The sequence below is a fragment of the Falco naumanni genome, chromosome 8 (assembly GCF_017639655.2).
Source record: "Falco naumanni isolate bFalNau1 chromosome 8, bFalNau1.pat, whole genome shotgun sequence".
Taxonomy (NCBI): domain Eukaryota; kingdom Metazoa; phylum Chordata; class Aves; order Falconiformes; family Falconidae; genus Falco; species Falco naumanni.
Window position 1 is genome coordinate 276,865 of NC_054061.1, and position 18,180 is coordinate 295,044.

Here is an 18,180-nt window from a genome sequence, read left to right on the forward strand (position 1 = left end):
TGGTAGTTGTTGCTGGTGCAGGTCTGGGACTGCTATGGCTGACTTTTCCTGGCGCAGTTCCTTGGTGGTGGTGTTGGGTTTCCATCGCCCCATAGCCCTGCAAAGCCTTATGGTGGGTCTAGCTTGTTGGTCTGCATGGGAGCATCTGTAGCCTGAGTCCCAGTCCAGCTTCCATGTCAGCTATAGCCCAGGGGTTATGCTTGACCCAAAAAGAAATGTGGCCCATCCCCTCTTCACTGCCTTCCCAGGCCTTGGCCCCTCCAGCAGAACCTCCCATTCTCCCAGTACCCTTGTCCGTGGTCCAGGCTGGTGCTGAGGTTTGTTACAGCTGTGTGTGTGACTTAACCATTATTCCATCCCTTGAAGTAGTAGGCAGCATTTCCATCCCACAGCTGCAGCCCTGTGGCAGTCTGCCCATCCAGACATGCATGAGACACAAATTTGAAGAACTGTTTTGAGAAAACATGCTTGGGTTGGAGTAGCGGCAGCTGCCCTCTGCCAGTCCTGTCTAATGCTTCTCAGACTTGGCAAAACCATGTATGAAATAGGTGTAGTAATGAGGAAAGAAATGCTTAATAATTTGTTAGTGCCCTTGGGAATGTGTTCGTTACTCCTTGGGGTAAATGAGTGACATTTGTCTTCTTCCTCTTCCCATTCACTTATTATCGTTCCTTTGCAACATGACTTCCTTTTCCTTGCGTTCACAAAATGCTAGTGCTCCTTTCCCTGCGTATTTCTCCTTGGAAAAAGTTTTAATCTGTTGTGTCTCACTTTCAGCATCTTTCCTTCTTTTTCCAATTCCCCCTTCTTTTCCCACCGTTATGATGTTCACTGAGCAAAGCTCGCGGTAGCTGTTACAGTTGTCAGTGTTAACCTATGCAAAATTGATAATCTGGGGATAATTGGCAAACAGAAGGGTAAGGCTCTAAATCAGAGGCTGACGCAAGGGGACCTCTCTGCACCAGTTTTGCTCTGGCATTTGGAAAGTTTTCTGCAGTCACAAGAGCTGGTGACTGACTCTTATTAGTACAAGTTTGGCGTAGGTTCTGGGGCATGTGAATATGTCCTGCTAGCCACCCCAGTACAGCAGATAAGGCAGGGCTGTCTCATGGCACACGCATTTCGCACTATTGCATCAGGGCATCGGTTGAAGAGCATTGCTGCCCACCGATAAAAATAGGCTGGGGATTGGGTGCCCCACGGCACAGCAGGTCTGACACACCAGGTCCTCTGCTTATACTTTTCATGCCAGTGCGCATCATCTCGCAAGCTAGTGGACCAGGGGCTCCTGTTACCTTCTCGCAAGGGTGGTCTCAGGCTGTGTCGGTTCTGGGTTGAGGCAGCAGAACTGTGACAGCTGGCAAAACTTGCTTGGTTTAAGAACTCTCCGGAGCTGGGAGGGATTCAAAGTTTTGGACACCATCCAGCATCCATTATGTTCTATGCAACTGAAGCCACTCAGCTCTCGACCTCGTGTCTCATAATGCAGTGATATATCGGTGGTTTTTCTTTGTCCTGGCATGTCTTCCTCAGCTGGTGATGCTGGGAGCCCCATTAGAGGCGAGAGCATGCCAGCGGCTGCTGCTCAGGCAGCCTGGTGGGTGCTGAAAGTGGGACCCACTTCGGGGATCTCCTGTGCCATCCATCACCAGGATGGTTTGCAAACCTCTGAGTCCACCTTTCTCCAAATCGTGGGCAATTAAATCACCTTTGACGATCCCAGCATTCAGGCTGTCTGTGAAGTCAAATGGCAACGTGTCCATTGTCAAATCCCCTTCTGTTCTCGGCTGCCCCTGAGGCTCTGACGTCCTGTTGGTGCCGTCACCACTCTGCTGGAACACTCGTGTTTGGATCCAGCCCTCGTGTACAGAGGAGCTAAGTTGTGCTTACAACTTCAGGTTTCCCTTATATTTAGAAATGAATGTGGGCAGCGTTCTTGATTCAGATACAGTTTAAATGGCAAAAAGATCAAGTTTCCCTGAGCAGTGGCAGGTGTTCAGTGACACTGTTGGGAGGGTCTTTGGCAAGAGGTGTCTCTGCAGGAGGTCGGCACTGCGCTTGGCGGACTGTGGAGCACAGGCTGCTTGTGTGCAGCGGACAGGTCAGGGACTGCACAGGGCAGAACAGCTTGTCTTTGTCTAAACCGAGGTGAAGCAGGGAGGGGTGCCTGACCCAGGGCTTGTGGGAGGCAGGCCACCAGTGCCGGAGCACGCTGCCTTTCCCTAGCCTTCACCATTGCCATGCACTGTCAAAATGAGGAAAAAACCCAACAAACAAACAAACTTCTGTCAGTCAGAGCTCCCATGAAAAGCTTTATTGTAGAAGTGTGTGTGCGCAGGACAGTGATGAAACCTGCAGATTCGCTGCTGGAACTTGGCACTGAGCGGAGTGTTACAGTGTCTGATTTGCTCTTCTTGCTGCTTCCCAGAGTGAGCTGTGAGGGCTGATGCATGTGGCTTCTCGTGGTCCCCCACTGCCATGCCCTATGGCTGTTTTGGAAATCTCTTGAGCCACCCAGGTACGGGTGAGAATTATGGCTGGGTGACAAGGTGGTACCCCAGATGGTTCCCCTTGCCATGGAGAAATTGGTAAGGAATTGGAACCAGCTGTCTTACGGCAGCAGCTTCCTCCATCCCCAGGAGTAGATGGAGAGGTTCCTTAGAAAGGGCTTTAGGCGGTGGCTGTGCAGATGGGCTGTGTGGCTGCTGGGGCCAGTGTGGGCAGCTGCCTCTGGGAGCATCCCCAGCATTGCACACGAATGTCTTGCTGTGGTTCCATCATGGCTGCAGGTTTGGGGGTGTCTGGTCAGCCTGGACTTCCCTCCTGCCCACCGCCCTGCCATGCCATGGCCAGCCCCGTTTCCTGCTCTGTGACGCCCGTCCCTTCCCCCAGGGTCTGCAGGAATGAATGCACGAAGGTGAACAGGACCCCTGTTCCCCTCCACTGTCTTTGCTGCCGTTTGTCTCCAGGAAGAAAAAAAACCCAGTAAAACTAATTTTTGGGGAATGGATTCCTCCCACTCCTGAATTTCTGTGTAGATCCTGCTATAAAAAAACCCCAAGCACGTGCTGATTTCTTCTTGATATAGATCTGGAGTGTTGCAGCTCTCTTCACTGAAGTATCCCCTGTGTGAGTCTGTAAGTGATAACCTCCTTTGGTCTTGCAGCCCAGGGAGAGCTGGGAAATGCTGTCCTGTGTGGCACCTGTGACCACGCGGGAGTTAACAGGAACAGGGTGATGCCACAGTGGCTGGCAGTGCCATGGGGTGTGCAAAGTACTTTCTTCAGTCTCTGCCGGAATAAAAGGCCTGGGGAAATTAATTTTCTGCTCCTTTTCCCCATACCCTTTTACTTCTGCCTTTTCCATATCTGCTGAGAGACATCAGATCAGTTATTTACAGCAATAAGCAACTTCAGGGTTAACAATGACTTTGGCCCTGGGTGCTTTCACGGGCCCCAGTGCACATTCACACCAGTCCACAAGGGACTGTGTCCTTGTTCGAAGGCGGGAGTTCGCTGTGGTGATGGCTGCAGGCATCTGTAGCTGGGGGGACAGATGCTACATCTGTAACCTACAAAGCTAACTTTTTGCAGACTCATAAATTTGAAGGTCAAGGGGAACTGATGATCTGCTCTGAGCCTTTTCATCAGCCTGACTGCAGAATTTCACTTAGTGTTTCATGAGTCGTGCCTGTAAACTCCTGGATGAGCTTTTGATGAGGCATCCAGTCTTGAGTTGTTTGTTCAACTGCAGTGAAGGCCTTGCCGTTAAAAGTTGTGGGTTTGGTTTTTTTTTTAAAGGAGGGGGTTTTGTTGGTTTTGGGGCTTTTTTATTTTTATTATTCCAAGCTTATCTTTGTGAAAATTGCTGTCTTAAAAATGTAGTGCAATAGGAAGTTGCCTTGGCATTGGTGAAGAAGGATAGTGCTCGTTTGTATGATTGCTGTGAGAGACATGTGATCTTTGTGTGAATATACATTTCTTAAATGTTTGCTGTTTCAAGTGCTCCTCTTGATTATTTTTTTTTTAATTAAAATAAACCCTTTGCCCTAAGGGAAAGCCTAACTCTTATTCAGTGCTTTCTTTTAATTAGTTTTAGAATTACACTATGCTTACCTATTGCTTTAAATTTCAAAAGCACTTTATATATGTCTCAGAAAAGACAAATGCCCACTGAACTGAATCTGTAGGACCAGATGGCATCGGCAGCTTTATCTAGTGTCAGGCTTGGCCTTAGTCATGGTGAGTGCCTCTCTGCGCCTGCTCCTGCTCTCCAGGGATGCTTGGCATGTCTGTGTCACTGAAAGCACCCGCAGCTGTGTCTCCCGGGGTCCCCACAGAGGTTCCCAGGGATTTTGGTGGAAGCAGGATCCATGTTGTGTTTCCAGGTCCTGCTCACTCGGAGTTCGGTGCACTGCAAGCCTTCAGCTCTGAAGCAGCTGAGAGATGGCAGGACCAAGTTAGCAAAGAGCATTCATGAAGCAGCATCCAAGCAGGAGAGAAGCAACATGCTTACATTTGCAAATGGGGCATTCATGCCCTGCTCCTTCCTCCTCCCCAGCTGCGACAGGTGCAGTGCTCCTCGCTTCTGGATGGAGCAGTCACCATCTTTAGCCTTGGTACTCAGCACTGTGCATGAGGTATCCACACCCGGGCCACTTAATGCTGATCTGATGGTGGCTTTCGAGATGACTGGCTGTAATTATCAGCAAAGATTCAATAATAAATGCTATTTGTGTTGGTGCCTGCTAGGGGTGGGTGTGCAGATGGCAGTGGTAACTGAGGAGCTCACCCAGTGCAGGCAGCTTGGCTCCAGCCCCCGTGGTGTGGGGTCCCAGCATGGGTGGTGGTGCTGAAGAAGTGAGCAGTCGCTGCTTCCTGGGGGCTCTTGTTGTTGAAGCATTAAGGTGTTTTGACAGAAATCTGTAAAAATCACACCTTATTGAACTCACTGTGGAACTTTGTGTGAACCAGTCTGTCTTCCTGACCTGGGGTGATGGCTTGCAGAAAACTGGGAGAAGCAGAAAGCTGCAGATTCCTGTGAGCGTGGTTTGTGGGCGGCTGGCTCAGATCTGCCTTGGGAGGCCTGAACAGGCTGCTAGGCTGGAGCTTCCTTTTACACTGTCCAGAGCAGCTGCATGGTTTTTTTTATTTCTTTAATGGAATTTTTAAAAGGAAGGATAGGAGGGGAAAAAATATAGAAAGGAAGGAAAAGGCCCTGGAGGAGATGGAGAAAAGTATGCTGCAGTATTTGACAATAAAAACAGAGGCACTTGGAGGCTCCCTGGCCCCAGATGCTCACAGTGCACAGAGCTGGAAACTGGAGGGTGGGAGAGCAGCTCCACAGTTCTTGTGGGACCTGCGAGGCGGTGCTGTGAATCCCTGGGCAGAGATGGGTGTGGGGTAAGGGCAGGCAGTGCCTGGGTGCCGAACCTCCTCGGCACAAGCACTAAGAGTGTGGTGGGGCACAGGGGCTGGCGCACATGCCATTACGAGCCGTGGGACTAGATTTCCTCTGGGCACAGTGGCATCACAGCTGTGCAGGTGCCTGGTTCCCATGGAGCAGTGCCAGGGGCTGGCGGTGCAGTGCAGTGGTGCTGAGCTGGTCCCAGGCCCCTTGTGCTGGAACAGCGGCCAGGCAAGCTGCTCTCCTGGGAGGCTGCTGATGCCAACTACCAGGAAGGACTGGTTGAGCCTGTGTGTGGTGGTACCACACTGCCCTCAGACCCGCTGTGTGCCCTGGTGTGCTGGTTTGTCCAGTGCTGGGATGGACATGCTCCAGGGCTGCCCTGGGAGCCATGTCACTTCCCTCTGCCCGGCTCTGGGAGACTGTCTTGTGGCTTTAGGATGCTCCCACCTGACTCCTCTAGGGCCTCGTTGCAAAGTTTGCATCAGGCCATTACAAAGTGTGACCCGGTGTCCCAGAGCCAAGTTGTGCTGCAAAAAGCAGCTGTTGTCTGGGAAGTGCAAACCCGTGTTTCTCTGTAGAGCCTGGTACAGCCCACCCTGCAGCCCTTCTGTGCTGGCTGCTGCAGGGAGTGGCCTGGGGACTGGCTCAGCTGGGAGCTGGGCTGATGGGAGCTGTGTTCGGAGAGCTTCCCAGGCACGTTGGTGCTCTGTGGGGCTGGAGGGATCTCTTCCTGGTACGTGGTTCAGAAAACAAACTCCAAGGCTGTGGGGTGGGATTGATCCCAGCAGCATTGTCAGACAGTAACTGGGGGGTTCAGCCACACTGGAGAGCTCAGCGGGAGCCTGGATGCAGCATTTTCTCGATATCAGCGGGTAGAGGGTCTCGGTGCCTGGGGCTGGGACCTGCCAAGCATAGCCGACATAAGCATCACATAATGTAGTTTGTGACTCTCTTGTGTATCTTTTGCTGTTGACTTGTCAAAGCCAAAGCTATCAGGAGAAACTAGTTACTGCCAGAAAGTGTTTTGAAGATCCATTCATGTTTTTATCTTAAGGCAGCTATGGAGGGACAGGAATCTAAATCCTGGAGGGGCAGGCGGAGCAGGGGAGTGGCTCGGACCTTGCCTCTGCCCAATGGTGGGAACAAGGACCTGGGAAGAAGTGTCCTTGAAAGACGGTAGTGCAGAAGTGTGTGCACATCAGCTGTAGCTTGGAGAACTTCCTCATGAGCGCTTATGAGAGCTGTGTCTGCCAGCTGTGCTGGCAGCCAGCTCTCTGCAGTGTTGGGTGCAGAGCTTGGTGACAGGGTGGGCACGAGCCGCAGCAAGGGGCTATGCTGGGAGGATGTGAATGGCAGCTTGATCTTTGCCGTCACTTTCCAACATTGCCTGCCGAGGGCTTGGCCTTGTTTATTGTGGGGTCCGGGCGGGGCTTTCCCTGTGCTGGGAGGTTTGCCATTGTAGCTGCTGATCCTTGAGGCTCCCTGCTCACAGCAGCTCAGGGGCTGCAGCGGAGCCCTGCATCTGCTGCAGGGGTGGAGGGGGGCGAATCAGGTGTTTAAAGATGGTAAGAAAAAGCCTGTGGCAGGGAGGATGGAGGAACAGGATGACATCAAGAGGCCAGAGGTGACAAAACAAACAGCAGCGCGGTTCTGCAACACCAGTGACCCTTCCATTTGGAGCTGCCTCTGTGCTCAGTGCCTTGCACCACTTCAGAACACCCTGGGTGCTTTTCCTCTCCCTTGCTGCTAGCGCAGCTCAAACCAAGTCATGTCGCTGCTCCTCTCTGCATACGTCAGCAGCGGCAAGAGGCTCCCGCCTCATGGTGGTCCCCAGGGGTCCTATGGGTGTTCTGCAAGGCGAGGTGATAGGAGCTTCCCAGTCTAAGGCCGCCTCACAGCCAGTGTTTGGCTGGTGAAGGTGGCACTTGGTGGCATGTTTCTGGAGTGGTGAGCCGAGCGAGGGTTCCCAGGATGGGCAGCCTCGTGGGCACCATGCGAATGCCAGCTGTGCCAGGCCTGGCCATGGAGCACCACATGCAGCAGCCCCGCTTCCTCCCTCTCATCCAAATGAAATGCAGCCATGGAGCCAAAGGAGTGCAGAGCTGCCTTCCCACACACTCTGTGGTGGATCAGGCCATCATCAGGGGCTCTTTCTCGCCTTGTGCGGGAGAACAAGCCACCTCCTGTCTCCATGCACACCCGGGCAGGATGCCTACCTCTGCCACTGTGTGTCCTGCTGTCTGCCTGACACCCACTGACCACCACAGAGGCTGTGCCACCATTGCTGCTGTTGCTCACATTCGTTTAGGCTGTGGCAATGCCTTGCAGCCTCCTTGGGGCTGGGATCTTCTGTGGAGTCCTGGGGAGGTTCTCTGTTTGTCTGTGTCCATGTCATGTTTGTGCCCTGTGTTTGTTACCAGTGTCACTGAACACCACAGTCTCCTGTGCCCTGTGTAATGTCGCGCTTTGAGTTAAACTGCTGATCTCACTGCTCATGATTAATGTTTTTCTTATTTTTTTCTTGTCCCATGCAAGTGAGTGTGGCCCATCTTGTATAACAAACTCTGCTTCCCTGCAGAAGTGTCTGTTGGGGATTGGCTTGTGGTCACTGGGCTGGGGAATAGCAAATAAAATGGGATGTGACAGTCTTCCCACACATCTGAGCTGGTGAGCTGATATGAGCTGGTATTATCCTCACTTTAGTTCACTTTTTTCTTTTTTGTCTTTTTCCTTAGATCCCAAAATGGCTACAGAAACAGAAACAGAGATCTGTGCAGAGTGGGAGATCAAGACCATTACTAGTGCACTGAAAACTTACCTGAGGTAAGGCAGAAAAGCCTCATCTGTTGTGTGGCTTAGGACTGATTTGGTGATGATCTGGGGCATTACTGCCTGTTATTGCAGATCTTTGACAGAAACAAAGAAAAAACTGCTCACAGAGAATTTATTCTGGCTTTCCCCTTGACCCTTCAGCATGTTTGAGCAGATGCATGTGTCATACAAACGTGATTTTAAAAGCTCATTCTTGTGTCCCCTGCCTTGATTTAAGCTTTTCCCTAAGCTTTTTGTAATGGGCTTCCACCTAATGAGTGTGTGGTGGAAGGTGAGCACAGTGCTCCTCTAAAGGCTGTGTCTCAAGTGCTTTTTTAGAACTGCGTGCAGAGCTTTATTGTAGTAATAATTTCTGTATGCAAGTCCATGCCACTATCATCATGGGTTATCTTCCCACAGGGCTGGTCTGCTGGCAGCAGTCAGCATCTCATTATCCACAAGATGCTTCTACCTGTCATGACTGGCAGCTTCTTGCTTTCTGTTTCTGTTCTGTGCATTGGCTTGTATTTGAGAGAATGAGAGAGTGAGCACAAGAGAGAGGCTAAATCCAGTTAGGGTGATGAGTATAATTAGCTTGGTGGATCTCAGCCTAGAAAATCACAAAACACTACATAATTTTGCATGATTGGCAACCTTTGCTCCAGAATTTGAACTGTTTGCAAAGCAATGAAGAATGCCAACAGGACCAAGATGTCTCATTGAAGGGATGTGGAAGTGGGAAGGCAGAATGGGGAATTTAATGGGAACGGTGGCTGTTAAAGTTTTATGGCTAGGCTTGTTTCTCTTTTAAATTTATTTTTAAACTTGCTTGGAAACCATGGGCTCACTGAAACACTGTTACTGTGTTACTGAAGGAATGCTAAAATTACAAATTAATTCAGCGTGGGGCAGAAAAGAGAGGAAGAATAAATCAAAGGTACTTCAATAGATCTTATTCCTTCTGATGGGAGGAATTAATTAGATTTGCTGTTGCTTAATTCTGCACTTTTAAAAATGGAGCTGAATTTATGGTAAGGGCAAAGCTTTATTTCTGTGGATTGTGTTACTCAGATATGTTTTGTGCATGTTACCTTTTTATCTTTCAGAATGCTTCCGGGGCCGCTCATGATGTACCAGTTTCAAAGGAGCTTCATCAAAGCAGCAAGTGAGTTCATTGATGTTTATCGCACTGGTCTGAAAGAGGAGCACAATTTGCAAGTAACTGAGTGTAACCTCTGCCCCGCTGCTTCCCCACTGGCCTCCTTGTTCTTAAGTCCCAGCAAGTAGAATAAGAATGAAGGGACAAGGGGCATGTTGTTGTTTGGGACTTAACCAGATGAAAAGGAAACGCAGATGGTGCAGGGGGAGCAGAGACCTGGCCAGTGGCAGTAGCTGCTGCTGCAGCTCTGTCTTATTTTGACCATCATCTGTCAAAATGAGGGAGGCCGTTGTTCAAACAACACCTACAGTGTTTTGATGAGATCAGTTGCAGTTCAGATGTCTGTGCCACTTTCCTTTGACTGCTCTGGGAGAAGGTGCTTTATGTGAGAGCAGGTAACTCTCCATTGGCAGCTGTGCAGCCTGTGTGCACGAGTGTGACCAGGGGGTCAGGGGGGCTCATGTGGTCTGTGGCCACATCGGTGGTGGCCTCCTTGGATGGCTCCTGCTTAGGTGGCCAGGGCACAGCTGCCAGCACCTGCGGGCCTAACCAGCCTGCTGAGTACCATATGCTACCACCTTACCAGGCACTGTGCTGAGCGCATTCTGATGATGCTTGGGAACACTTTGAACAGGAACGTGTTGATGTTCCTATTCCTGGAATTAGAGAAACACTAGTTACAGCCAGCCCCTTCCTTGGTCACAACTGGCTTTTCACATGGCTGGCGTCTGCTCTCAACTCACTGTTTCAGCCCACTAGTTTCTTCCTTTTGAAAACAACTGGTTGGGGCTGGTAGAAAGGAAAATTGCTGTGGAGAGTATCCTCAGCATGCCTGGGTGCAGGGAAGAGTAGGTCCCCAGGCTGTCCGTTGATGTTAGTGTTCAGGCCTGCATGCCTCTTGCCATTGATGTGGAGAGAGATCATCTTCTGTTCCCAATGCAGAACTCGAGAATCAGGAGTCAAGGGTGTCAGAGATCCACAGCCTCGTCCATCGGCTCCCAGAGAAAAACAGGCAGATGTTGCACTTGCTCATGAACCACTTGGCAAAGTACGTTTATGACTGATATGTTTTTCTCTCCTTTTTCCACTTCCTCTGAAAGTTAATAGTGGTAGAAAAGTTTCCTTGTGTGTGTGTGCACGGTGGTGAGTCATGTCTGGTTGGTGAGTGACTGGAAACCCGTGTTTGAGTGAAATAAGGGTGGTGCAAGGGGGGAGGGAGGGGGGCTTTCCTGCTGACCCAGGTCTCTGCAGGTCCCCTGCCTGTGTGGCTGTGGTCCCAACCCTGTGGCGACAGGAGGAACCCATGCGCTGCTGGGAATGTGGCATTGGTTTTAATGGCACAGTAATGAGGTTCAGCTGTCCAGAAGACAGAGCAGAGATTAAGGTCCTCGCTGGGTTTCAGATCAAGCCTAGTCTTAAAAGACTAAAAGCTGTATCTTTGCTGCAGTAGACTACTCTGGGCCGTATTTTCTGACTTTATGCAACCTGATGAATCAATACTTCTAGGTCACCTTGAAACTTTTCAAGGGCCAAGAAACTGAATGATTTTTTTTGCTTTCAGTGATAGAGCTGACCTATAATTTCCCATCTTCCTGCTCCTGAAGGTTACCATGGAAACCTTTGATTAGTGTTTTAAAAGTGAAAGCAGCATCAGGTGTTTGTGCCAGCCTCAAGGCTGTGGGGTCATACCTGCCCTCACTGTTTGCACAGGCGCTGCACGAGCAAGAGGAATTAGGCAGGACTTGGAAAGCTGGGGAATGAGTTAATTGGCATAACCATTTATAAGACAGTCTGGGAGAACCTGAAGTTATCTGTGTAAGAGGAAGAATAACACATAGTTCTTGAAATAGGCTTACAAACAACTTCAGATGCTTTCTTACAACACAGGTTTCTATCCGTTCTGTGGACTCCCCAGCAAGGCTGTTAAAAAACAAAGAGCTGGTTTAGATCTCAGTTTCAAAATCTTCTGCATTTAGAGGCCCAAGCCAAGGGCCAGACAGTTCCAGGTACTCCCATCGACCAAATGTGTGCAAGGAATCTCATAACCGCTTAAGTGCTTTTCATTTAAAGGAAAACCTGGTGGTGTTTGAGTGAGAGATGTAGAGAGGGGAGGCAGGTAATACAGTGGGCTTCATGCTGCTTTAGTGGGGAAGGAACTAAACCAAAACACAAACAAACAATGAGTTTAGTGGTGCGTGCTATATTAGGAAGAGAATCAGCTCATAGTGGTTATTTAATAGGGAAAAAAATTATCTTGGAGAAAGGCAGGAAGCTGAGGAGCGAGAGCCTGCGCTGAGCTCGCTGCCCTGCAGAAGCTTTCCTAGCCCCGGTGCTGTTCCTGGGGAGGTCCCGGGCTGCAGGGCAGAGAAACAGCCAGCTCCAGGCACAGGTCCTACAGCATTGCTCCTGCGTCAGTCCCGCAGCTCCAACACAGCAGCTCTCCTGCCACCTGGCCACACCAGGAGCAGCACCTTGCTCCAGGAGCACCTGGAGGGCAGCCTGGTCTGGGACTCATGAGCTGGTTGAGGCAGCGGTACCATAAAGCCAGATTAAAGATGTTGTGGTGGAGATAAAGCTTCACATCTGCAGAACACGTTTGGAAGGAGGGAGAGTGTAGCAGAAGGCATGGGGGCCTGGCTGCCCTGGGTGACCTGCACAGGGAAGGGGGCTGCTCTGGGCTGGGGACCAGCTGGGGTTTGGGGGCTTCTTGTCCCTGGTGAGGGGAGCCGAGAGCAGGGCATCCACAGCTAATGCAAAACCTAAGGGCCCCTTCCTGGCCCTGCTAAGCTGGGCTGCACTTCGTGGAGGGGATTGCCTCATCTGTTTCTGGTTGGTTTGTATTATGATTTAAAGTAACATATGAATAATCACGATTTGCATTTTTATCAGATGAGCTAAAAAAAATATTTGTTACAGTATTACTGCAGAGTTCTCTTACACTAAAAGCAGAGCATAATCTGTATTGGTCAAATAGAGAAAGAGAGTCTGTCCTGCATTGTCTTACATGGTTTTTTGGTTTGTATGTTCACTGTTGCTTACCAAAAAGGGACATGGGGCTCCTCATGTGGCGTGGGGCTGCAGTTAATAACAGTAATAAAACCGTGCTAACACAGCTGATACTTTCTAAACCGGTAATTATTAACACAAATTAAATACCAGTTGGAATAAGTGCCTCTGAGGTGGTTGAGCAGTACCCTTCCTTCTGTGCAGCAGAAAAATGTCATGGGTTTCCCATGGTTTCCCTGCGATTTGGTGTGCAGGGAGAGGGGCTCATGCCCCAGCAGGCCCCATGCAGGGGGATGCAGCACTCCAGCTTCCAGCTCCCGGCTCCTGGGGGAATACACTGCTGCTCCCAGGGCACATTCCCCTGTGCGGGCAGGGAGAGGAGAGCTGGAGGCAGAGGGAGGACAGATCCCAGGGACAGGCACAGGCAGGGTGGAGGGAGAGGAGTGTATAAATAGAAAGTGATGTTGATTTCTGCCTCTTACTGCAGCTCTAAGCCTGTTTGTGCTGTCTCATGTTCAGGCGTCCAGGCAATTATCCACTGTGAAATACAGAGCGTGAGCAATCCCTGTCCATGCTCCTTCATCAGGAATGTAATGCTGCAGATTTTCTCCTCTGCTCTACAGACCCTGGTTCCAGTGAAACTTGCTATTATGATGTTATTCTTTGACCCATGAGGAGGTGAAACCTTTAATTTTCCTTCCTGGGACATATTCATGCTGTCAGGATTCCTGTGATAAACCCAGCTGTGATTTACTTTCCTGAAGGAGAGGAGATCTCTTTGTTCTGATGTTTTTCCAAGGGGATCTCCACAGGAAGGCCTGAACACCCGCAGGCTGGACCATCCCAGTGCCTGCATCTGCTGGCCTTGCCAACAGGCACATCTGAGGATGTAGCAACTGAAGTTAGTAAGACTCTGGGTGACCTTCAAAATCTCCTGGTTTCTCTTGTTTCAGGCCAGAATAGCCGATGCCCTTTAAAGAACAGAAAGGCAAACCCAGCATGTATCTTCTCCTGTTTCTTGTAGCTGTTTAGTTACCAGAGTCATATGGCTTAGTCAGTCTGTTAATCCTTGGTGTTTGTGGTGTTTGCAGGGGATGGCTGGTGAGAGTGCTCCTCATCCTCTGCTTTAAAAATAAAAAATACATTTTTGAAAAAGCTGTGTGAAGAGCTGATGCCAGGAGACATGGTGAGCTAACTGTACAAGCCTGCGTGGTACCAAGCACGCATGGCAGTAACGCTGCCCCTCATACTGCTCCCCACTCCCCTGAATGCCTGTTCCAGCATCATTTTTTTTAGCAGTTTGTGCCCAGGTTCCATCCACCCATTGGCCTAGCAGGCTCAAGCTCTGCATGGCATAGGACTCCTCACGCCATTTTTAGGGTCTTCTTTCTCTTTATTCTGGGTTTTTTTTTCCCCTGCTGTTTCTGGCTGGGAAAGAAGGAAAACGAATACTTCCTTGGTGCTGCTGAGCACTTTGGGTGCAGCAGGCTGTCCCACAGCACATCACCTAGCAACACACTCCTGCTCACATGCTTCTGAGTTGTTTTGCTGCAGATACCTCCGTTTGGCCCAGCACATATCTCTGAGAATGGCTACACTGTAGTTTCAAATGCTTTTTTATCAATAGAATGTGCCAGCTCTGATTAAACTAATATTTTTTTTCTGCTAAAGAAGTTAAAACATTTCAAAGCAAAGCAGAGGTGCACACGGTGCTGCCCGGCTTGCAGGTAGCTGTGCCAATGGTTCTGCCATGAGTGAAGCTGGTTGTAGAAAATTGCCATTTTTGTTAGTGGGGCTCTGATACCCTCCCTGTCTTTTTCTTTTTCAATGTACTTTCTCCCCAAGGAGTAAATTCTTTGGAAGTGCAGAGCAGGAGGATTTTGCTGATTGTTTCAAGCATTCAGGATTTTTTTTTTTCCTTGAATGGACATAATTTGACATCTGAGCCTTGCTTTGTTCTTCTGTCAGTGAGATCCAGGTTCTCCAGTACAGATGGTGCTGTGCTTGTGTACCCTTCAGCAGGGCTCTCGGGACCCTCTCCATGGCTCGGCATCGCTGCTGCTGCTGCTCTGTGCATCCCCCCTGCCCGAGGAGCAGGGCTGCCCCTGCCTGCATATCCACTCCTGTCCTGGCAAAAGGTCAAAACAATTGAGGACGCTGCAGAAGAAATGTGTGTACGTGTATTTAGCAGTATTAATTATCTTTAATCGTTCACAGCTGCGGCCTGGCCAGCAGTGACTAGTTCTCTTTGGTTTTGCTGTGGTGGTGTTTTCTAGTTTACGTGTTTTAACCAACATGATAGTGATTGCTATCTCTAGCACAAATTGTTTCCCAGTTATCAGTGAGGATGGTTTCCACGGGCTCTGCAGGGCAGCTGCTACCAGCCACAGACCAGAGATCCAGCAAAACCCACTCTCCACCACAGCCTGTCGGTGGGACGGAGCAGGGGCTGGACACGGAGCGAAGCGTTTTGGAGGGCTCTTTGCTGAGCAAGGGATTGTTGGAAAGGAGAAGAAGAAAAAATCATCCAGGTCTTCTGCCTAAAAAGACAACCCAGCACTTGTTTTGCTTTGTGTGGAGCAGTCCCATCCTTGGCAGCCCCGTGCCGTGCTCCCTGGGCTGCACTGCCTGTGCAGAGCCATGCAGGAGCCAGGGTCCCTGGCAGATGTGCGGTGCTTGCCGTGGTGTGCTCCATGCCCAGTGGCTTCAGGAAACCCACTGTGGCACCTGTGCAGGACTGGCAGGTGGCTGCTTCCCCAGAAACATGCTTTTCCACGGGTTGTTTTCCCCGTTTCCCCCTGAAGGTGCAGCCGGCGAGGAGGCTGACGCTTCTTGGCACAGCAGGTCTGACTTCATCCCTGTAGCAGCTGTTTATGCTGCTGTCTGGTAACTATTCATTTGCTTGATTTATGTATTACTTCCAGTAAGTCATTCTTGTCCAGGACATTCTGGAAATTTCCACTAGCCGCTGAGGCCTCTGAGATGCACTGCTTTCTTATGCTCCTTGCCTGATTTGGCTGCCAAAAGCAAATAGCAAGCAAGCTCTCTGACCTTGAGTGGCCAGGCCAGGCAGCGATCCTCCCACACTGCCACCTGCTCGCCGTGCTTTGGAAATGCCGATTTTTTGCCCGGTGCCTGTTTTCAATCCCTTTGGATCATGGTACTGCTGGGTGCTGTGTGAAACCCTGGCAGTTCAAATGACCCAAAGGATCTGGGTGCTCCCATGGGTTGCAAAAGGCATGTCAGATGAAAGGTGACTCCCCATAGGCATGCTCTGCCTTGCAGGAGCTGGGAGAATCCTGCCTGGGGCTCATCTGTCCCAGGTCAGGCTTGTGCTATGCTTTTTCTTCCCCTCTTTTTTCTTCTCCTGGTTTGTTTCTCTGCTTTGTGTCTTGGTTTGGAGCATCAGGTCCTGGCACCTGGAGAGCTGGGATGGGTGCTGCCCCAGGGCTGCTGCCTGGTGAGTGCCGTGCCTCTGTCCTGTGCTGGAGCCAGTTCTGTGCCAGAGCCAGTGCTGGTGCTACTGAGTATCCCCAGAGCTGCTGTGCTGAGGCGTCCCCTGTCCCACCTAACTCAGTAAACTGTCTTGCAGATGGCCCGTATGGGTGGTTTAAGGGAGAGACAGATAGGGGCAGCCCAGCCCAGCTGCAGCTCCGCAGAGCTTCATCCCCACCACAGAGGCCAGTAAGCACTGGTGCCTCCAGGTCCATCACCTGCTGGTGTGCGTGTATATCCATGTGGGTCCTGCTGTCTGCATGCGTTGCCTATATGTACCCTAAGTGAGCAAGGCAAAAGGTGTGAACCAGCATACAGACGAAGGAAGAAGGAAAGTTTAGGCTGATAATGCTAAAACAAAAGAAAACAAGAACATCCTGGGTTTTGAAAATACAGTTCTAAGCAATTATTTTAAATCATCCTCTCCCCAATTGGAGCCAAGCCCACTTAGATCAATAAAAATCCCTTTTGTTTTAATGCTTTGACATGATTAGCAAGTATAGCCAGTTGTCTGTTTATTTTTCTGTTCCTGCATGGGAAAAGCCAATGAAACCAGCAGCGGGCTCCCTGCAGAAGGCAGGAGAGGCTGGTTTGGAAGGAGCAGCCTGGGAGGGCAGCTGAAGGGGAAGGTAGCAGCTTTGGTAGCATGCTGTGCCAGGACCTGTCCTCACTCCCAGCTCCAGGAGGGCAGCACAACGTCCTCTTGAGTCTCCTTCCTCCATCAGATCAGACTCTCTTCAAATTCTGGGGTATTTTTAATGTTGGAGACAGTCAGTGGATAAGAGATTGCTTGGCAGATTAGTTTGAAATCTTAGCGTGCCTGGCTTGCCTGGCTAATTTGATTACAGCTTTTAACTGGAACCACCTGTATCTCTGTGCAAAGACAATGGCTGTGGAGGTCTGCAGAGCCTGCAGCAAGGGCTGCACTGCCTCTCGGGCTCCCCTGCCTTCCCAGCCTTAATGAAATCTGCATGTGTCTGCTGTAATATCTCCCTTGTTTTCTTAATTTTCGCATTGGGCTCTTGAAGGTAATTTTACTTTCAACATTATTTGTTGGGGAATTAGTTTTTTCAACCAGGGAGCTTTGCAGAGGGGAAGGAGCCTGCCCTGTGCCTTCCTCTGTCTCCCCACAGAAACTGGGTGCAAGTTCAGATCCTGCAGAGGCAGCACCTCTGAACATGGTCAGTAAGTGCTCGGACCTCCCCGGCCATCGCAGCAGTCTTTTAGATGGTCTTGGTCTGTTTGCAAATGGCCTATGTCCATTTGTCTTCTGCTGCCACAAAATAATCCACTGGATTATTGCTGATACACCAGCAGATGGGCTCCTTCCTTCTGCTCAAGTTTGGAGTACATTAGACCAGATATACAGCAGCAGCACAGCAAGCACTGTCCTGAGCTGCATTTGCACTTAGCAGCTGGGGTAACAATGACATTGTGGATGCATTCCCTTGTTTTCCTGGTACTTTCTCTGCTCAAGACTTGCAGTGAGGGGGATCCTTTCCTGTAGAGGAATGAAGGCAGTGGGTTAATTAGCATTGATAACATGCAGCTGTGGCCTTGCCTGGAAGGCAGTGGGTTGATTGACATGGATGAGCAGCTGTAGCTCGTTCTGCTAAGTAGTTAAATGGCACTGAGGAGTGTGGGTCAGATGGGGGGAGGGGTGGTCTAATCACTGGAGGAAGAAGGGACAACACAGACAGTGGAATCTGACCAATGGTAAAGCCTTGTTGCAGTCTACTAGTTTGGTTGTGCTGCAACACTTCCCCACAACTGAAGCCCTTCTGCAGGAGGTGGCCCGTGTTCAAGGAGTAGCTCTTGCATGACACAGTGGGTCCTTATGAGCCATTTGCACTTCAGAGCTGGAGGTGTCAACATCTTGCAGGGCAGCAAAAATGTCTTTGGCTTCCCCCAGCCCTCTTCTCATCTCTCCCTCGAGCACTTTGTTGGAGGAGCTGATGATGCTCTCCACAGAGCAGAGACTGCTGCAGGCTTAGCAGGTACTGGTGGGCACAGTGCTGATGGATGTGTGGCTCCCTGGGGACACGGCCCTGGCAACACCAGGTGCATCGTGCAAAGCATGAGGCTGTGTGCATGCCCTCCCTCTCACCAGCTCTGGCTCAGTCTTACTCTTCTGGTTTTGTTTTTAATGTGAGATTCTGCAGAATTAAAAAAAAACACCCCAAAACAACAACAACAAAAAAAAAACCTCAAAAAAAAAACCTGTGGGTGTTTGCTGTGTTTGCTGGGCTTGGCTTCCTGTAATGTGTAAATTAGCAACAGGTTTTGTTTTGCTTCTGAAA

General features: G+C 50.2%; 1 protein-coding gene across 7 annotated transcripts in view; it reads left to right on the top strand.

Annotated features, from left to right (window-relative positions):
• The window catches only part of ARHGAP26 (Rho GTPase activating protein 26), a 155,705-nt gene that overhangs the window by 77,142 nt on the left and 60,383 nt on the right, over nt 1-18,180 (top strand). For all 7 annotated transcript variants that reach the window (XM_040604261.1, XM_040604262.1, XM_040604264.1 and 4 more), the window contains 3 exons: nt 8,145-8,232; nt 9,327-9,385; nt 10,322-10,427. In XM_040604261.1, the coding sequence (XP_040460195.1) occupies nt 8,145-8,232; nt 9,327-9,385; nt 10,322-10,427 (253 nt within the window). The remainder of the gene's footprint in view (nt 1-8,144; nt 8,233-9,326; nt 9,386-10,321; nt 10,428-18,180) is intronic.